Source organism: Lepidochelys kempii, chromosome 4, assembly GCF_965140285.1.
Source record: "Lepidochelys kempii isolate rLepKem1 chromosome 4, rLepKem1.hap1, whole genome shotgun sequence".
Taxonomy (NCBI): domain Eukaryota; kingdom Metazoa; phylum Chordata; order Testudines; family Cheloniidae; genus Lepidochelys; species Lepidochelys kempii.
Genome location: NC_136383.1, coordinates 11,149,114 through 11,167,909, shown reverse-complemented (window position 1 = coordinate 11,167,909; position 18,796 = coordinate 11,149,114). Strand labels below are relative to the sequence as shown.

Below are 18,796 nucleotides of genomic sequence, written 5' to 3'. Positions count from 1 at the left end.
GAGTGATTGCTATAAACTTTCATTACAAGTATGTCAGTTTATTTAGCCAGTCCTTGCATTTATTTGAAACAGTAACCATAAGATTAGTTCAGAAGACAAGGAAAACATACAAATGCTAAAAATACTTACTTTCAGTCGGTGTGTAGGATCAGCTCCATGAGCTAGCAGTAATTCCACAACTGCCAAGTGACCTCCAGCACAGGCCAGCGACAATACTGTATGATCATTGTTAGCTGTGGTCCTATTCACATTTGCTCCTTCAGTGCAGGAGGGGGGAGGAAGAAGGATGGTGGGAGAAGAAATCACTTCACAAAAAGATGAACTGTAACACTTGTCTGTAACCCATTCCCGTTCTGGAATCAATACTTAATTCCACATATATTAGACTAATATGAAACAGCAGCTTTAAAAATAATTAAATGCATAAATCAACTTCAAATGTATTTGATGGCCAGAAATGTTAGGAAAAGACGCACTGACTGTTACATAATATAGTACTGTATTCAGCAAATCTGACAATATGAAGTTATAATTGTTAACACAAAAGTCTCATCAGCTACATAATGGATCAGAAATGTTACTTTTACTAAATAATACAGGGAAGATAGCATAAATATTAACATTCCCAGCCAAGAATGTGAATATGTCTATATTACATGCATGGACCTAATGTGATTGTGTATGTGATGCCGTTATTCAAGATCTGCCAGCAATTTTGTTGTCATAGTGCCTCACTTTATGACTGATTTGCTGCAGAAGCCCTTCCTAGTCACTGGCAAGCAGCGACTAATTCCAGCTGTGCCTTCTCCCATTCACATCGGCGAAGGGATGATAATGGGGCAGGACTAGGGACAGCAGGCCAGTCAGATTCCACACGAGGAGGAGAGGAAAACTTGTAACTGTAGCTGCTTAGGTGATGAAGCGGGGTTAATAAGGAGCAAGAATGACCACACATGCAGTTGCTAAAATTAGACTCCTAAATCAATATTTAGGCACCTGATTTTTAAAAGCTTTGAGCACCCATTAGCTTCCACTATCTTCAATGCAAACAAAACACTAGGGCCTAAAGGGGTCTAATTTTCAGAGTTCCTAAGCCATACCACAACACCCAATGAACTTATTGGGAACTGCAGGTGACCAGCACCTTTTAAGTATCAGGTACCTCACCTTAGGTTACCAAGTTTGGAAGTCCTAGCCTACATAGCCTAGTGGCTTAAATATTCTAACTCAAGGTAGAGTGATTAAAACAACATTAATGTAGTTGGAAGCAAGACGATAATGTCATTGTAAGTCCTATAATCATTCCATGTTTTTATTAGAAACACTGAGTTTTATATACAATGTGTCAATTGTATGGACAATCAGGAGGATCAAATGGATCAAATATCTTCTATTTAATAAAAAAATAGATCGAAACACATGAGCAGCGACTCAGTATCTGTACATTACAACATGCCGTGAAGGCTTTCATGCGCTGCCTGCGGTGCAAGAAGGGGCATGTTTAAGACAAATGATGTCCAGAACCTTAATTCCATTATCTATAAAATTAAGCATAAAAAAAAAGTTATCCTAGTACTAGCACGGCTATTTAAATTACTGGAAATCTACATAGAATCTACATTACATACACAGTGGTCTTCAAGTCAGAATTCTTATAAAAGCAGAAAAGAAAACTTCATGAACTCACCTTTGCTAATCAAGAACTGAACAGTGCAAACGTGACCTGCTCTTGCAGCTTTCATTAAAGGAGTTCTTCCACCTTCTGATTCATGTTCCTAGACAAAATATGAAAACAGGCTTACAAGATTGCAAAAGGGCAAGTTTCTAAAAGGGATCTAAATCCAGCCTGTACTTTTTCAGCTGAAATATTATTACCATCACAAATGACTACATTTTGACGTTTAATAACCCAATAATATCCACAAACTAACCGACTTATCTTGATGACATCTGTAGAACAGGGATAATACCAACCCACCTTTGTAAAGAGCTTTGAGATCCCCGGATGAAAAGTGTAAGTGTGAAGTATTAAAATGTTCAGATTGTAAAGCCCATATTTATGGGCTTTTTTAAAGAAGAGAGTTCCCTTATTAATAAGCTTCAGAGTTAACTTCATTTTATGTGGCATTAATATAATGCTCTACAGGCATTCTCAACAGATGCTGAACATGGACAATGTCTCTGTTTACCTCAATCATCTTTATTCCATTACCTAAATACAGTTTATCATCAGCACCTAGTAATTAAAGCAGGAACAGAATTGACATCTTTAATAGTCGCTATTGAAAGTGGGGTGGGGGGGAAAATCGGGCTTTTCACTTGCAGCATAACAGAAACAGCTATTTTCTGGTATTATCCAGAATGTGGAGTGGATCATTTCTGCATTTTCATTTGAAATGCTTCATATAAATGACACGGCAGCAGTATTTTTCTGCTCAGGCTACTTTTAAGGGGCTGGAACAGCTTTGGAAGCCAGCCAAGGTAAGTCAGACTAACGCAGTGGTCTCCAACCTTTTTATACACAAGATCACTTTTTGAATTTAAGATCAACCCAGGATCAACTCAATCCCACACTCTCCATTCTCTCCTCCTGTCACTCACTCTCCCTCATCCTCACTCACTTTCACCGGGCTGGGGCCGGGGATTGGGTGCAGGCTCTGGGCTGGGGTCGAGGGGTTTACAGTGTGGGAGGGTGCTCCGGGCTGAGCCTGGAGCAGGGGTATGGAGTGCAGAAGTGAAGGGTGCAAACTCTGGGAGGGAGTTTGGGTGCAGGGATCATATGGTCACACTGCACCTAATCTCATAGAATCCACTGGACATTTCATGAGTTTTACTTTTTATTAGTGTCATTTGTGGTTTATAGATACAAAATCATTCAGGGATTGTCACAAATCAGTGTAACATTCTCAACTGTGGAGAGTGCATTGGCTGAGCCTGAGAAAGGGGGTTGGGGTGCAGGAGTGAGGGGTGCAAGCTCGGGCGGGGAGGAGAGTGAGGGGTGTGAGCTCTAGGAGGGAGTTTGGGTGCAGGAGGGGGCTCCAGGCTGGGGCAGAGTGTTGGGGTGTAGAAGGGGGTAAGGGGTGTGGGTTCTGGAACGGAGTTTGGTGCAGGAGGGGACTCCGGGTTGGTGCAGAGGACTGGGGCGAGGGCTCTGGGAGGGAGTCTGGTACAGGGGGTTGGGATGCGGGAGGGGATGTGAGGTGTAGCGTCCGGCCGGGATGCACTTACCACAGGCAGTTCCCGGCCAGCGGTACAGCGGTGCTCAGGCCCCACGCCACTCCTCGGAAGCAGCTGGCTGCTGGCACATCTCCGCGGCCCCTGGGGGCGATAGGGGCAGCAGGTCTCCATGCTTTGGCCAGGAATCCCAGGGGCCACAGAGATGTGCTAGCAGCCAGCCACTTCCAGGAGCAGTGTGGGGCCACGGCAGGCAGGCAGCCTGCTTGAGCCCCGCTGGACTTCTAGTGGCCCAGAGATTGCACTTGACTGGCAGAGGCTCCAGGATCAACCAGTCAATTACGATTGACAGGTTGGTGACCACTGGACTAAAGCATTTTGAGAATTGCTTTTAGATAATGAAATAATCATTTTACATCAAACTGGGGAGAAGAATCACTAATTCCCACAGGGTCAACAAGCTACACAAAACTGCATTTGGATAACATATTTAAAGTAAAATGACAGGGAGAATTTAAAAAAACAAGTTTTCAGCAATTAACATTCAGTGCTCATTATATTTTTTTTATTTCTGATTTAAAACCATCATCTAATTCCTTACCAAATCTGCACCTGCCTGAAGTAAGACATCTGCTACATCAGTATGGCCATTTTCACATGCGTATGTCAGTGCTGTGTCACCTGTGGCTGTTGTTGCGTGCGCATTAGCCCCTGAAAAGCAGCATTAATGAACATGTAAGCTTTAAAACAATCGTCTAAAAATATCCAAGTCTCTACGCTCCTAACGGAACAGATTGTAAACCGCTTTTTTACCATTCAATCAAAAGTTGATTAAAATATTCCTTTAAAGATTTTATCAGCCATACTCCGAAATGAGTCACGAAAGACACAAGTCCCCTCAGAACTGAAGTTTGAGCTACTTATTACTCTCCAGCGGTAAACCTATATCCAAAATATTAAATAGTCTAGAACAGTTACATAAATCACTGCAGAGTTTAACTTCATAACGCTGCTAATGAAGGTTTATCAACATGGGCACAGGTACCCTATTCAAGTAAACAAACCTGTAGAACCCAACTAAGCAGAACAAAAAATGACTCCATACCTGCAGCTAGTAAATATTTAACGAGCTCCAAATGACCCTCTTGAGCAGCTTCCATTAGAGGTGTGGAACATCCAAGCTCTATATCAGCTCCTGCCTTAATAAGAAAATCAGCAACTTCCAGAAAACCTCCACAGCAAGCTAAAGTTAAGGCAGTTTCCTGAGTCTCTTCTGTTTGAGCATTGATGTTTGCTCCTTCCAAAAACAAGAAACAAACCCCCCACCACCAAGATCAAGTTAGTTACTGAAACAAATATTAAAAAGTTAATTTCTTTAATGAAAGACATGTAAAATGTAAAGCTGATTTGACTACTCTGTTTCAAAGAAAACTCCTGAAATTATTTGAGATCCACATAATTACAACTGTCTCTGACTAGCAGGGATTGCTCACGTGATCTCAGTGAGCACTCTTTTTTCTGTAAGATTCCAGAAGCATATTCCCCAAGTGGATCTATGCAGAGGCCAACTTGAAGAACCTAAATTATATATATTGGTTAATCAGTATGTAAAGCTATTCTGTAAAACGCATTTTCAGATTACCAGTTGCTCATTTACTTCTCACTGATTAATCTGAATTTATTTGAGGATTATTTCTTGTTAAAAAGGTCAGGATGTTGCATCTGGAAGAAAGACTATTTGAATAGGAAAAGACTGAAAAAAATAGCACTGTAACTAGTTTTGTAAATTATACATTGATATTCATATTTCTAGATGCCCATATAGTATTTTCAAACCTACTGAGTAGACACACAGTTATAGTTACCTTGACCTAACAATAATGCCACCATCTCTTCATGACCTTCTCTGGCTGCTTCCATTAGTGGTGTATATCCTTCATCATTTACCTCCTCCAAGTTAGCCCCACGTTCAATTAATAATGCTGCCAGCTCTACATGTCCACCACAGGCTGCCAACGTTAATGGAGACTCAAAAGAGTCAGCAGGCATGTTCACTTGAGCACCACTGTCAAGAAGTAACCTAGCAACTTCCACATGGCCATCCTAAGAATGCAAAAAACATAAGATGAACAAAGCACAAATACAGGCAACACAAGTTTTGCCCTGACAACCAGAACTTGGCTTAAAGATCATACTTCAGTTTATGTATACTTCATTCAGACCCAATGCACTTTGTGGTTGGGATTTACAACAGAGTCTATGTACACAAATCCCACTGAATTTCAATGGTCTTCTAACACCCTTTGACATTTTTGAAAATCCAAATAGCTAAAACAGATTAAGTGAGTTAAGATGGGAGCAAGATCAAATCTGAAGTATTTTCAAGCATTCTCAAAGCCTCAAATGTAGACATATTGCTACATTATATAGCCCCCCAAAAGTTAAATGTGTGGTTCACAAATTGGTGAACTTAATACAGCATATGAATGTTTTAAAAAAAACATGTTGACATCTATAGAACTTCACTAAACTACACTAATTCAAACAAAAAAGGTTTTCTTCACCCAACTTTTTAGTAACAATTCAATACAGAAGTGTGGTAATGAGGATTCATTAACTTTGACTTAATTCGCACAGAATTTACTAGTACCTTATGAATTATAAAAAAATTAAATAAAAATAAGAAACAAGTTATCAAGATTCTAATGAAATTCTGATCCCATCATAAAAAAAGTTTACTTTTCTGTCAAAATATTCATCGTATTAGCCAAACAAGCCCCTTCACGGAAAGAAACAGACACTATCATAAATTTCACCATAAAATTACTATAATACAACCTGCTGCACACTGAGTAAAAAAAATTCTTGCTTCTTCCTAAGCTACTGTAAGACATTTTTAGTCATCTTTCCAGTGGATAAAGTTGAACTTGGGTGCTCTTTTTTATATATGTTATATAAAGAAGACATGGAAGTGTGTATTTTATTGTTTAATTTAAAAAATTTAAGATATATGAGGAATATAATGTCTGGTCCTCCCAGGTTTTGCTGAAAGATTTGTTGGGGTCTCAAGATGTATGTCACTAAGCTCTCATCTTAAAGGGGCAGAGGTGTTTTATCCTTAAAAAATTCCCTTTCTCCAAAATGCCAGACATTCATTCATTCATTCAATCAATCTAAAAAAAAATTAGAACAGGGATTAAAAATCACTACTCCTCAGTCACTCAGCTTGCATTATCTTGGCTCTTGTGATGTCATTTCACTAGATATCCACTCAGTCTATCAGGCATGACAGGACCTGAAATTTTAACCAGGTTAAAAAAAAGAAAAAAAAAAGAAAAAAAAAAAAAACACCCACGCAGACATTCCCTTATACATCATATGCAGTAAAACATATCAATTTTTCCCCCCGCCAGCCCCTTAGTTGCTATCTTGATGGTCAAAATAGTAAATACCAAAATGCAGTCTCTGAAGTGATTTTTTTCTCCCTTAAAAGCAGACCATTTGGGACAAGTGTGACATGGATATTTATTCTCAATGACAGAGGAAATTTAGTTCCAGAAGAATGCAGGGAAAAAAAATTCTCAATTTGAGAAGCTGCATCCCTCCTTCTGAGGCCTCTTGGAATTCAGTTCCAAGAGAGGTAAGAATCAGACAGAGGCAAGCAACCACCCACCAACACAAATCCTCAGGCATTTGAGCTAGCCACACATGTCCATTTTTTCAGAAGAAAGCATGAGTGTGGTGGAAATGGGGTGCTAGTTTAAAAAAAAAAAAGCGAAGTGACACCACAGAAACCACCTCTACTTCTATCAGCTGTTCTCCTAAACTCACAGGGGGATATGGTCCATTTTTGTGGCTTACTATATACAGAACTGGAAAGGACTGTATGCCTTCGGAAATCCACTCCTTGTCACTGATGCCCTTTTGGCTTTACCTTTAATTTATAGGCTGGCGTCTTGACAGATATTAGCTGCCTTAGTTACTATAAATCATTCAGGAAAACCATACATAATATACCCATTTCTAAATGTGAAGTAAGACCTTTCAATAAGTGAACCTTTAGCAGGAAGGTTATCAGATTTTTGCTTAGCCAGACAGCATATTTTGTCTTTTTTGTCATATTTTGTAAGTTTCTTGCTATACAATAAACTTATCTAAGGCCTGGTCTACACTGCGGGGGGGTCTATTACTCATTTTATTATTTTTCATTTTTATGTGAAATCACACAGCAAGCATCCATCTAATTGCTCTGGCTTCTCAATATTTAGCATCAGTATCTCAAAAACAAAAATGAACTGCCTACATCCTTCGAGCCTTCTAGAAATTAATTAAAAAATTTTAGCACCCACTCCTCAGTTCAATCACTTGCAAAATCGCTTAAGTAGATATAATACCACCCAGATTTGTAGTCTTTATATTTATTTCAGGAAAGGGAAGACTAAACTAAGACTTCAATAAGGATTAGGGGCATCATTTTACAATCATCTTCAGACAGGTTTATAATGTGAAACAGGTTTATAATGTGAAAGGATTTCTTACATCAAGCACACACATATTATTTACAACACACACACACACACACACACACACCCCTGCCCCCACTTTACATGCTAGTTGCTTTCCAATAGACAAGATCAGTTCCTGTCCAAGGAGTTCACAATCTAAGGATGAACAGAGACTAATCAGGGATGGAAAATACACAATATGTTAAAAAAAAGGGGGGGGGGGGGCGGGGAAGTATTTAAAGTACATTCATACTAGAACTGGGTCTTTGAAAGGGACATAACAGTAGAGAGGAGTAAGGCCCTTGAGAATGAGTTCAGGAAAATTCCCTTTGCAGAAGGGCAGCCTAGAAAAGGCATGGAGATATTTATGTCAGAAACTAACAAAACCATTCAGCACAGGACAGGAGGCTAGTAGGCTGGGGGGGTGCAATGTTAAGAGAGACAAGACTTCATAAGCTGGAATGGCTATATAAAGCTTATTTAGTTATACCAAGTTTTCAAGAAGATAAGAAGCTTGAATTTGATGTAACAGAGGAGGAGCCAGTGGACAAATTCAAAGAGATAAGTAACTAACATCATCAGAATGGGCAAGGAAGTTAAACTTCAGCATCTAGCAAAAGTTAAGCTATACTTTCTCTGCTTTGATTCTGTTCTTCATTTGCATGTGAATAACACAACAAAACTCAAAAAATTTATTGGAAATTTTTTTCAGTTTCTCTGTTTAAGAGGGAATGGAGAGTCATGATACAGCACAAAGAAAAGAAAACTGCTATAATTTCGGGAAAAGGGAGGGGAAAACAGTCACAAGCAATTGTTTCCTTCTTATTATTTAGTAGGAAACCTTGATACAACATTCCAATAACGCCTTCCGTGTACAGAGTTATTATGCGTATCTGCACACACCCATCACTCTAGGGGACTAAATTCCTGCAGCTTACATGTCATTAGACTTGGGATAGGTGAGGTGCATGCTGAATATTACACACTGAATCTTTGGTGTTGCAACAGGATAACTAAATGGAAAGATTCTGAAAAAGACCCAGATTTGCTGGAACTAAACCTGCCTGGATAGCTACTCTAAATTTAATCAAAAGTGAAAGAATTCAAATAAATCCATCAATATCTTACACGGTGAATGGGATAAATAACCAATATTATTATTAATATGAATTATATGCTGACAAACAGCTTTCCTAAACTGTCATGCAAGAGACTCAAAATCTTCAGACTCCAGCATGGACAAAAATGAAGCTTGAGGGATAGAATGATAATCTTCTCTTGGACAGAGGCAGCTGAACAATTAATATTGCGAATTGTATGGGTCACAAGTCAACAAACTAAAACCATAGGAACTGAACAGTAAGTTAGACCAAGCCTGTGTGAGATATGACTTTCATTGCTATCACTTGGATGATAGACGATTGTAGCTCTTGCCAAAAAAATTGACTAAAATGAAATACAGCGTGAAATGGATGATCACCCACATATCATTTCTTTTTTTAATTAAACTAACTTTGAAGGGCTGTAGCCACCTCTAAGATCTCCCCTATCATCATCATTACAGATTTTTAAATGGCTATGAAGTCATGTGATCTAGAGCAACACTTTTTGTAAAAGAAGCTGGAAGAGGAACACATGGGAAATGGAAAGTCTACACATGGCAAGTTTTGTTTTATTTTTTTGAACGAGCTTCCCCGAACTGCAATAGCATGTGCTGAATGCCTCCAGTAACCAGGCAAAGACAAGCATTCAGCCTATAAGTTTAGAAGGTAAAAACATGTACATTTTAAAGTTATCTGCTAAATGCACATTTTAATGTGACCACTGGGAGCATTCATTTGATATTGTTACAGTTTAGGGATTCCTGTGAGAAGATTTGAAGGTTACCTTGAAGTTCAAAGCTCTTCTTTCAAGCCAGAGTGATTGTAGTTAAGATATGAGCTGGTGACTCAAGTGTAGTAAAATACTACTCACTTATTTCAAGACTTCTTTGTGCAGGCCTCAGAAATAACCAAATTCTAAAAATTTTTATTGGAACATGGCCAAACATGTGCTAGCATAGCAGTCAAAAGTGTCACCCAGTACAAAATATGATTCTTGTGAAGCATAAAATGAGTGCTAATTTAGATCATTCTGCTTTAGAGAAGTATTGTCTTAAACCATGTTTTCTTTACCCTCTTTTGAGTATGGGGAGAGATAAAAATAATGAGACACAAAGAATGGGCATATATAATTTAAATTAGATTGTGTACCAAATAGACAAGAGGATCGTTGGTTTGTGGATCTTCTCCAGCAACTGGAGAAACGCTAAATATGCTTCCATGCTACAGCAATGTATTTGTTTCTTACCATACAAGCTTCCATTAAAGCAGTGTGCATTTCATCTGTTTTATGCTCCTGGTCTGCACCTGCCTCCAGAAGAAACCTCACCATTTCTAAATGGCCTAAATTGAAAATACATAATTAATAAAAACCTCAAAACCTGTTCAACAAGTCACATTCTTCTGTTTTGTGTGTGTGTTCATAGACTGAAACACAGCAGAAAGGTTTTAACACATCTAGTTAAACAACGCAGGACTCAGTTACAATACCATAAACAAAGAAAATTACTTTGGAAATCATCACTTCCACCTCCCATATTTTTAGCAAGGGTAAAAATCAGACTTTTACTGCAAACATCATAGCCTACATTATCCAATCACTAAAATAGTGTACAAGTGCACTATTCCGTGTGATATGCTACAAGAATGTTCAATTAATTGCACAAATTTCATATCACTTTATAGGGACTTCAGATACTGTTCAGAAAGAATACTAGACTAACTGGTTTAATCCTAACTTTAATTGTAAGCATGTTGTGAAAGGCTGCTGTCCATTTATTTATGAATACTGTATATGACCGGTGTATAGAAATATTTATTGTATGACTGTATAGGATTAATTCACTGTATGCACAGGTGGATTTAGTTTAATAGCAGGGTCTTAGGAAACCAGCAGAAAGGCAGCACAATGTCTCTAGATGAATAACCTCCTGGTAAATAGGTCAACAAGTTAAGAGAAAATACCTGAGATTATCTGAGCAGATGGCTACTTTCCAGCTCCAGCCGAAGTACACAGCTGTTTTGCCAAGGCTGGGAGCATAAAGTTCAAAGGGACACTAGCAATTAACTCATTCTCCAGAAGGAGGGACACAGTTGTTTGGGCCTGTAGGAAAGGAACAGGCTGACACACATACAGGCCCTCCGGAGGGGGTTTGGAATGGTTGGGCCTTCCTGGTTTCCAGGGGATGGTAATCCATGGGTGACAGATGTGTATAAACCGTTTTCAAAATCCTCTAATGTTTCTGTGTTCCTACTGTTAAAGATTAAACAATATTTTGTTTTAAGAAAGCAGTCTTGTCAATCTATGTACCAGTGACCCCAAAGGGAAGACTTGCAGGGGCTGAGCCCAGTCTGACTTGCTAGGAAATCACAATTGCTATACAATAGGCAGTAGCCCATGACCTTTTATAAGAGTGGGAGAATTGAGGGATTCCGCCCCAGGAGAGGCGAAACAAGAGGCCTAACACCTGAAGAGGGCTCGCTCAGAGACCAGAGAGGGGTCCAAAGGCACAGCTGGGCCTGTACCTGTACCACAATCCATTTTCAACTTTTTAGTCACGGAGTTGAGGGGTGGGGGGGAAAGAATCCTGCAAGCCAAGACAGCAACAAAAAATAGTGATAACAACATTGTCACACTCAGGTTTTCAAGCCTCAGACACGAGATCTGGAAGCAAATTAGAAAGCCAAAAAGAGATCAGAACCTCCAAGAAAGAAAGGAATACAAGACTGAAGGAGCACTTTGAACACAGTCAACTTGAACTCCAAGTTCTTTCCTATGCAAAAGAGTGAGGAGCTGTGTAAGTACAAACTTGCGCGGTTTGCTTTTTACTCTGCTTCCAAAGCTCACAGATCAGGATTCAAAATCCAATCATATTGCTCTGTTATAATTCATTTTCAGAAGACTCCATTACTACTTACTCTTTTCTAAAGACCATCAAAAACCACATCCCAATACCTAGGGTAATAGAACAGTGCAACAGGAACAATCAGAAAAATGTAATCAAGAATATTAGAACAAAATTTATGATCACCCAAATACCTCAGTGCTCAGCTACTATGCTGATGTAGCTACTTAAGTATGTAGACTACAGACCGGACACTAAATGGAAAGCACAGATCCATCATAATAACTATTTGAGTGAAACCTGCCTTAAGTAACCATTTGAGGGACAAATTAGTTCATTTAACAGATGTGGCCTTCTAACAGAAGTAAACAAGACTTGCATTCCATGGGTCTGGGTGGTCTAAGATAGACAGTTGCCTAAAAGGGAGGCAGTGTTCTCTAGTGGATAAGGCACTGGAATGGGACTCAGAAGACCCGAGTTCTCTTCCTGGCTGTGCCACTGGCCTCGACAAGTTACTTCCCCTCTGTGGCTTTATTACCCCTATTTCACAGATGGGGAAACTATACTGACCTGTGTAAAGCACCTTAAAATCTACAAATTAAAAGCACTATACATAAAGGTATTATTCATGCTCTTTTCTACCTGTTTCACTGAATTATAATAAGAAAAGGAGTACTTGTGGCACCTTAGAGACTAACACATTTATTTGAGCAAGCTCACGAAAGCTTATGCTCAAATCAATTTGTTAGTCTCTAAGGTGCCACAAGTACTCCTGCTCTTTTTGTGGATATAGACTAACACGGCTGCTACTCTGAAACCTGAATTATAATAGTGGACTTTGTCTAGAGCAATTATAATAAACTATTACAAAATATTTTGGTTCCCCAATATCATTTTCTCCAAATAAGGGCTTAATCTTCAAGCACTTGTAGAAATGTTTTTCATATTTTGTTCAACAAGCAGCTTATTTTCAGAAGCTAGATACTTTTTTTTGTAGTGCGCAGTAAATAAATCATTCCACTGATTTTTCAGTTCACTGCATTTCTTCATGAAAGTTTGCACTTTTTCTGGTTATTTTACTGACATAACAGGATTTAAAACCTCATGTAAATAAGAGATATAAGATAAGGACCAGATTCCGATACACTTACATTGAATAGCATCTCACTCCATAAGTGGCCCCACTGATTTTAATGCAAGGTACTAAACCAGGGTTAAGGGATCAGACTCTGGTCCTTAATAAATTGCAAAATCTATACCTATCTGTAACATTGTAATTAATATATTTTAATGTTGAATACTAAGGCTTGTTAAGGAAAGTAAGGTGTTTTAGGAAAACTTCTACAAAAAAAGTAAAGGCTTTAATACTGATACTGCACCTTTGTAACAAGCCAATGTAAGTGCACTCTCCTTAAATTCATTGGAATGTGTATTGATTCCTGCTCCGTTTTCTAACAGCACTCTGGCTACTTCCACATGTCCAGCACTTCCTGCTTCCATAAGTGGAGTGTGACCATTTTCATTGTGGTCCTCAATGCTAGCGCCGGATTCCAGAAGTACCTTCACAACATCTACATAGCCCCCAGCACAGGCGTAGGTAAGTGCTGTGTTGCCTAGTACCAGAAGAGAGAAGAAACAAAAACAGAAGTTATTCAGACATTTTGTTCTGGCAACAGGAATTGTTTCTACATCCCACTTACCCCTAGACTCATTTCAATACTTAATATTAAGTCTGATATTTTAAAAATGTTTATAAAATTTTCAGGTTATGGCTCAATAAACAGTACAATTAAAAACAAAACAACTTTTCACACGTACACCAATGCTAACAGACTAAAACCCTGAACTATAAATGGTGTCTAATGACCCGATTTGGGAGGGGGAAATGAAATCACCCCCATTTTTCTCCACGTAAATCTGCAACCTCTGGCATGACTCATCTCCACACTGATAATTTAATGGGAGGTGTGAAGAATGTGTTATTTTCAGTTTCAGTGTAGTGATACTACTCTGCACAAAGGAAAGCTGATGTTAGATCAAGTAAGGAGTGGAGTGAACTGCCTTGGATAAGATGATTTCAAGACTTAATCCCAAAGAGTTAATTTTTAGTACCCAGAGCTGGAATCAGCATATTTTCATTAAATATACTTTCATTCTTTTATGAATCACAGACAACATGAGCATTCCTCCCCCCCGCAACACCCCTTTTTATTTTTATTTTTTTTAAACGGGAATGATACTGCTACTCTACTTTCTGACAGCTATTTGGTAACGAAAAAATTTCCTATTCTTCTAATATTTATTAATAGTTTGTTGAAAGCAACATATTTGTAAAACAACTCATAACCAAGACTTCAGTAGTTAACACTCTACTTCAGGGCTGACAAGGACACTTGCAGTTACCCAAAAGTAGTTTCTCTAAAATACAAAATTAAAAACAAAATTATCGATTTGTGAAGTTATGCAATGAAACAAATTATACATGAATAAAAATCTGGCAAAAGAAACTGCAAAGAGTAGTTAAAAATAAACTTCTCACAATCACCACATGTCCAATTAATCTCTGCCAGAATTCAAGCAAGCAATCATTTGCAACAAAGCAAATAAGTAGTCAATAACAAACTATCCAAATTATGCTCAAAATAGTATAATGTAGTCTATGTCATTGTCTTCATAGATCTGTGCTCACATTTCTTTCATTCTTTCAATGAAATTTCACTTTTGAAACTATTCACTGACTTGGGTTTTAAACACCTATCATTATCTACATACCTTTAGGGAAAAGATTATACAATGTCAAATGGATCAATAGCCACAAAGAACTATGCCTATGCTTTTTCTTTTCTTTTCTTTTTTTTTAACATAGATTGCTCATGCAATTAGAAATATCTAGTGATTTCCAAGCCTCACCAAATGTTAAAATAAAAACAGTTGGTAAGTTAAATGTATAGCAAAGGTATGTCTCCAGATGAACTTCAAATTTCATTATCGGCTTAATACAGCAAACACTTATAATCTAATTTGTATTCATGATAATAAAGCTGTAGTCTCTCAAGTGGCACACAACTGCAGCTGTCCACAGTCTAGATTTATAGGGTGAATCCAGCTCTTATTTAAGTCAAAAGGAGAGCTATCATTTAACTTCAACAAAGCCAGGATTTCACCCATAGCTTCTGCAATGCTCTAAAGGTTTAGGAAGTCACATAACTCATGGTATGGATCCCAAACCCATGAAAACTATCAACATTTCTGCTACTTACAACTCCTTTGGAGATTTTCAAGGTGTGACAGATATGGCAATTTTCTCAAAAGTACCCTTGAAAGACATTATATTAAGTTTACGCATTATTGTGGACTGAGATTGTATGTAACCTTGGGGGTCCGGGGGGAGAGAAGTGACAGATGTGAGACCTGGGAGTTCAAAAAACTATATTGAAAATGTGCCAGACAGGTATGGACTTTTGGGACAATAAGTATAAATGGATTTCCTGGGGAATCCCTAAGGAAGAGGTTAATGCAAATTCCTAAATCCAGGTACGCAAATACCCAGCCTTCTGAAGTTACTCAGACAAGAAGGTAATTGTCTCCTGGTTGCCAGGCACAGGAGGCCAAGATCAAAGGCCTGGGCTATATAAAGAAATGACTAATTTGCCCAGTTTCTGTTCTGGATCTAAGACAAAAGCATTTGTAATCACAGGAAAAAACCAGTTGTGGGTTTTGAAGGACTAAGGCCTATCACAGCCCTATATTGGACGGGGAGTGACCTCTGGTAAGCTTTTTAGCATCCGTGTAGGTTCTTTTATTGTTTCAGTGTTTTCTCTGTAATGCTCTTAACTTAAGAATGAATGTGTTTACTTAGAAGGAGCTGTGTAGTAACTTATAACTGCGGGCAATGCTCTGGTCATAGTCCAGAGAGAGAGCAACAGAGAAAGCAAAGCACAAGTGCTGGCCTTTTTAGGCAAACTGGCTTGCTGGAGATATCTCAGTGTGAGGCAGGGAGCTATGCCATCTTGAAATCTCCGGTCAGGAGAGAGTGAGATGCAACTTTCTGCCCAAGTGAGTTGATGGCTAGGAGCCAGAAGCCTAAAGTGGATGTTCTGGGTGGACCATGGAGGGGGAAAAAAACAGGTGCACTTGCTCTGAAATGGACATGAGGCAAGTGAAAATCATGGTATGTGTTGTTTCATTCAGGATTTTTTGTATTTTTTCAACCGTACTGCCTCACAATTTTAAAGGGGTTTTTTAGCAAAGGTTTTTTGTTTGTTTTTTAAAGATTTCTTATAGGAGGAGACAACTAGTTGTCTTATTAGGACACACTAATGGATTATGAAGTATGTGCGTGTGTATTTTATCTTGACTCTAAAACTTCATGTTCCAAATAGACAACTGGCAAAGAGATATAGGACACCGTTATTTGTTAGGACCACAATTTTGTTTCTCTTCCTTCCCCCCATGCGCATCCTGTCTCTGCCCCCTTCACTTCCTTGATCTTAATGATCTTTTAATCTGTTCTCTCCTTTATATCTTTTTTGCTCTCATTCCCATAGTACCATTCCATCTCTTGGATTGCCAGTTTCCCCTGCTACTGTTCATCACAGAAAGTGCATCCAGACTAGCTGGCAGACAATTATTCACACTGATTGATGGCTAGTGAGCATGTTTGTCAATGAGTCCAGTACATGTTGCAAAGTTTAGAACAATACACACTGTGGTCTATAGTCTATTATTTGGGCAGGAATGAACTTTATCACCACTTGCAAATGAAGATGGAGTAACAGCTACTGCAAAAGTGAAAAAGGCAGATGTAAACTTCAGCGTCTTGTTTGATTAAGACTGGGGATACAGACCATATGTCTGGAGTCAATCTTTTTTATTTCTCCAAGAAATATGAAAGCAACAGGCAAACACAGTGGAGGGGGGAACAAACAACTGCCTCACCAGAAGGACATCAGATGCACAAAGATGCAAAAAAGCTAAGCGTTTCCATGACAGAACACTCTCAGACATTCACTGTTCATTGTGGCACATTTATTACCTGTTGATGACTGTGCATTGACGTCAGCACCATGAGCTAGCAGCAACTTCACAATTTTGACGTGTCCGCCATTAGCAGCAGCCATTAAAGGTGTTATGTCTCCTTTAATACCTCGGTCTTCTACATTAGCATGCATTGCCAGAAGAACCTTCGGCAGAACAGACAATAAGTGTTATTGTAAGATGACAAATGCCCAAATTGTCATAGAGCTTAAAATTGCATTCTATATACAATCCTGTTTTGTGAAATTGTGTCGTGTAAGAGCTTATTTCAAATGCTATATATATTCAAAGTGCCTGTTAGCAATGCAAATTTTTTCTAATGAAGCTGAGTTTTTATCTGTTGAAAATAAGTGAAGAGTGAAGTAACTGAAATTTTACTTGGGCTCTGTACCACGACAAAGGCTGAATAGTGATACACCAGGACAGTACTTTCTACACTGTGTAAAAGAAAGTACTGGAAACCAACCTGTGCAAGCTCATAGTATCCAGCTGAGCAGGCTAAACAAAGGAGACTTTCCCCTTCTTCTGTGTGTTCATTCACACTTCTTCCTTCAATCAGCAACTTTCGCACAGCATTTACATCTCCTTCTGAACAAGCTTCTGCCAAACTGCGGCTAGGAAAGTAAACATCATCTTCAGAAAATGAAATTTTAACTACACTTTAAGCAGTAAAGAAATACCTATGTGAGTAGAGTAAAAGTACTATGTTCTTTTCAAATACAAACCTGACTTGTCATCATGATGCAGTCAACACAAGAAAAGTGTGACAGGAAAAAGGTTTATACTGTATTTCAATATATCATTTGAAAAATTAGAACTCTCATGAGCAGTTAGTGCTTCTGCCACTTTAAGCTCTGGTAAAACAGAATCCAGTACAAACATTTTCAAGCCCATCATGTCACATTTTAGTTTATCAAACTTCCTATATATAAATAGAAACAAGGGAAAATCTAGGTGATGGAACAGCAGCACTGTACAGTCATAGGTCTGACCATTGCCCCTGGTGAACCCTGCCACTGATGTTTCTAATCTGAACCCTTACACATTCATGCAATAAAAATTTAATAACTTACATTGTTTGCTACAAGTTGTCTCTGTTATAATGTTTTCATTTTATGGGAGGTTTACTGTGGACACGGCAGAATAGCTAGCAGCCAGTCTAACTAAAGTTCTTGTTATATCAGGTGAGAGGGAGCCTGACAGAGGACTTTTGGGGGGGAAAGAGGGGCAGGTGGGTGAGGAGTGAAGGGGGAAAGGGAAGTACGGTTGGGTGATAAGCAAGCAGGAAGAAATGTGCAGGAGAGGAACCAGCACACCATGATATGGGATTGCTCACTAAAAGGCTGATTTGGGTGGAAAGAGATGGCCTGCACTGGTATGTTTTGTCTACTCTGCAGTGTCTATCTGGTAACTTATGAGCAGGGATCCTAGAAATCCGCTTGCCATGGAAAAACACAGAATATGAATTTTTATGGAAAATCTTTAGTTTTTACGTTTTTTTAAAAAATGAAATCATACATTAACTACAGTGGAACCTCGTTTATCCAATTTAATTGGGACTGGGGCCAAATCGGATAAGCAAAAATTCAGACAATCCATAGAATGGGCAAAGAGCTTCGGCATCCCAGGGCTGAAGTTCTTTGCCCATTCTCCGGATTATGTGAATTTTTGCATATCCAATCTGGCCCTGGTCCCAGATAGATTGGATAAACAGGGTCCCCCTGTAAAATGTGGCTAGGGAAACTAAAGTTCAGAGTTTCATTTTAAATCACAGAAAAATGCGGATTTTTATGTTTTTTTAAATCAGAGAATTTTGGGTTTTTTTATGATGGGAAACTACGATCCCTGCTGATGAGGTTGTCATCTACCAAACACTGTGGTGATTCATTTAGGCAATATCTATCTGGGTAAATATAAAGTAATATAAAGTAAATATCTGGGCTTTATTCCTGGTATACGCCACATTCAATCAATAAAAGCAGATCTGGACCACAGAGATGTGTCTCCAGGAGCTGACAGAGTTTTCTCCGATTTGGTTGGGCATCTGAATAATTGCTACCACAACAATATGAAAGCTATAGGTAAATACTGGAAGAACCTCAATCGGGAAATTGGAGGGTAAACGACTGACCGG

The 18,796-nt window shown here is 38.7% G+C and overlaps 1 protein-coding gene across 8 annotated transcripts in view; it reads right to left on the bottom strand.

Moving 5' to 3' along the window:
• The window catches only part of ANKRD17 (ankyrin repeat domain 17), a 132,988-nt gene that overhangs the window by 44,918 nt on the left and 69,274 nt on the right, over window positions 1-18,796 (bottom strand). For 7 of the 8 annotated variants that reach the window (XM_073340370.2, XM_073340374.2, XM_073340378.2 and 4 more), the window contains exons 4-12: window positions 17,129-17,276; window positions 16,661-16,808; window positions 13,005-13,238; window positions 10,029-10,123; window positions 5,040-5,277; window positions 4,280-4,471; window positions 3,776-3,885; window positions 1,688-1,775; window positions 130-257 (exon numbers count right to left, since the gene is read on the bottom strand). In XM_073340370.2, the coding sequence (XP_073196471.2) occupies window positions 130-257; window positions 1,688-1,775; window positions 3,776-3,885; window positions 4,280-4,471; window positions 5,040-5,277; window positions 10,029-10,123; window positions 13,005-13,238; window positions 16,661-16,808; window positions 17,129-17,276 (1,381 nt within the window). Of the gene's footprint in view, window positions 1-129; window positions 258-1,687; window positions 1,776-3,775; window positions 3,886-4,279; window positions 4,472-5,039; window positions 5,278-10,028; window positions 10,124-13,004; window positions 13,239-16,660; window positions 16,809-17,128; window positions 17,277-18,796 lie in introns of those variants that run through there. The other variant, XM_073340377.2, reaches the window with a different exon arrangement.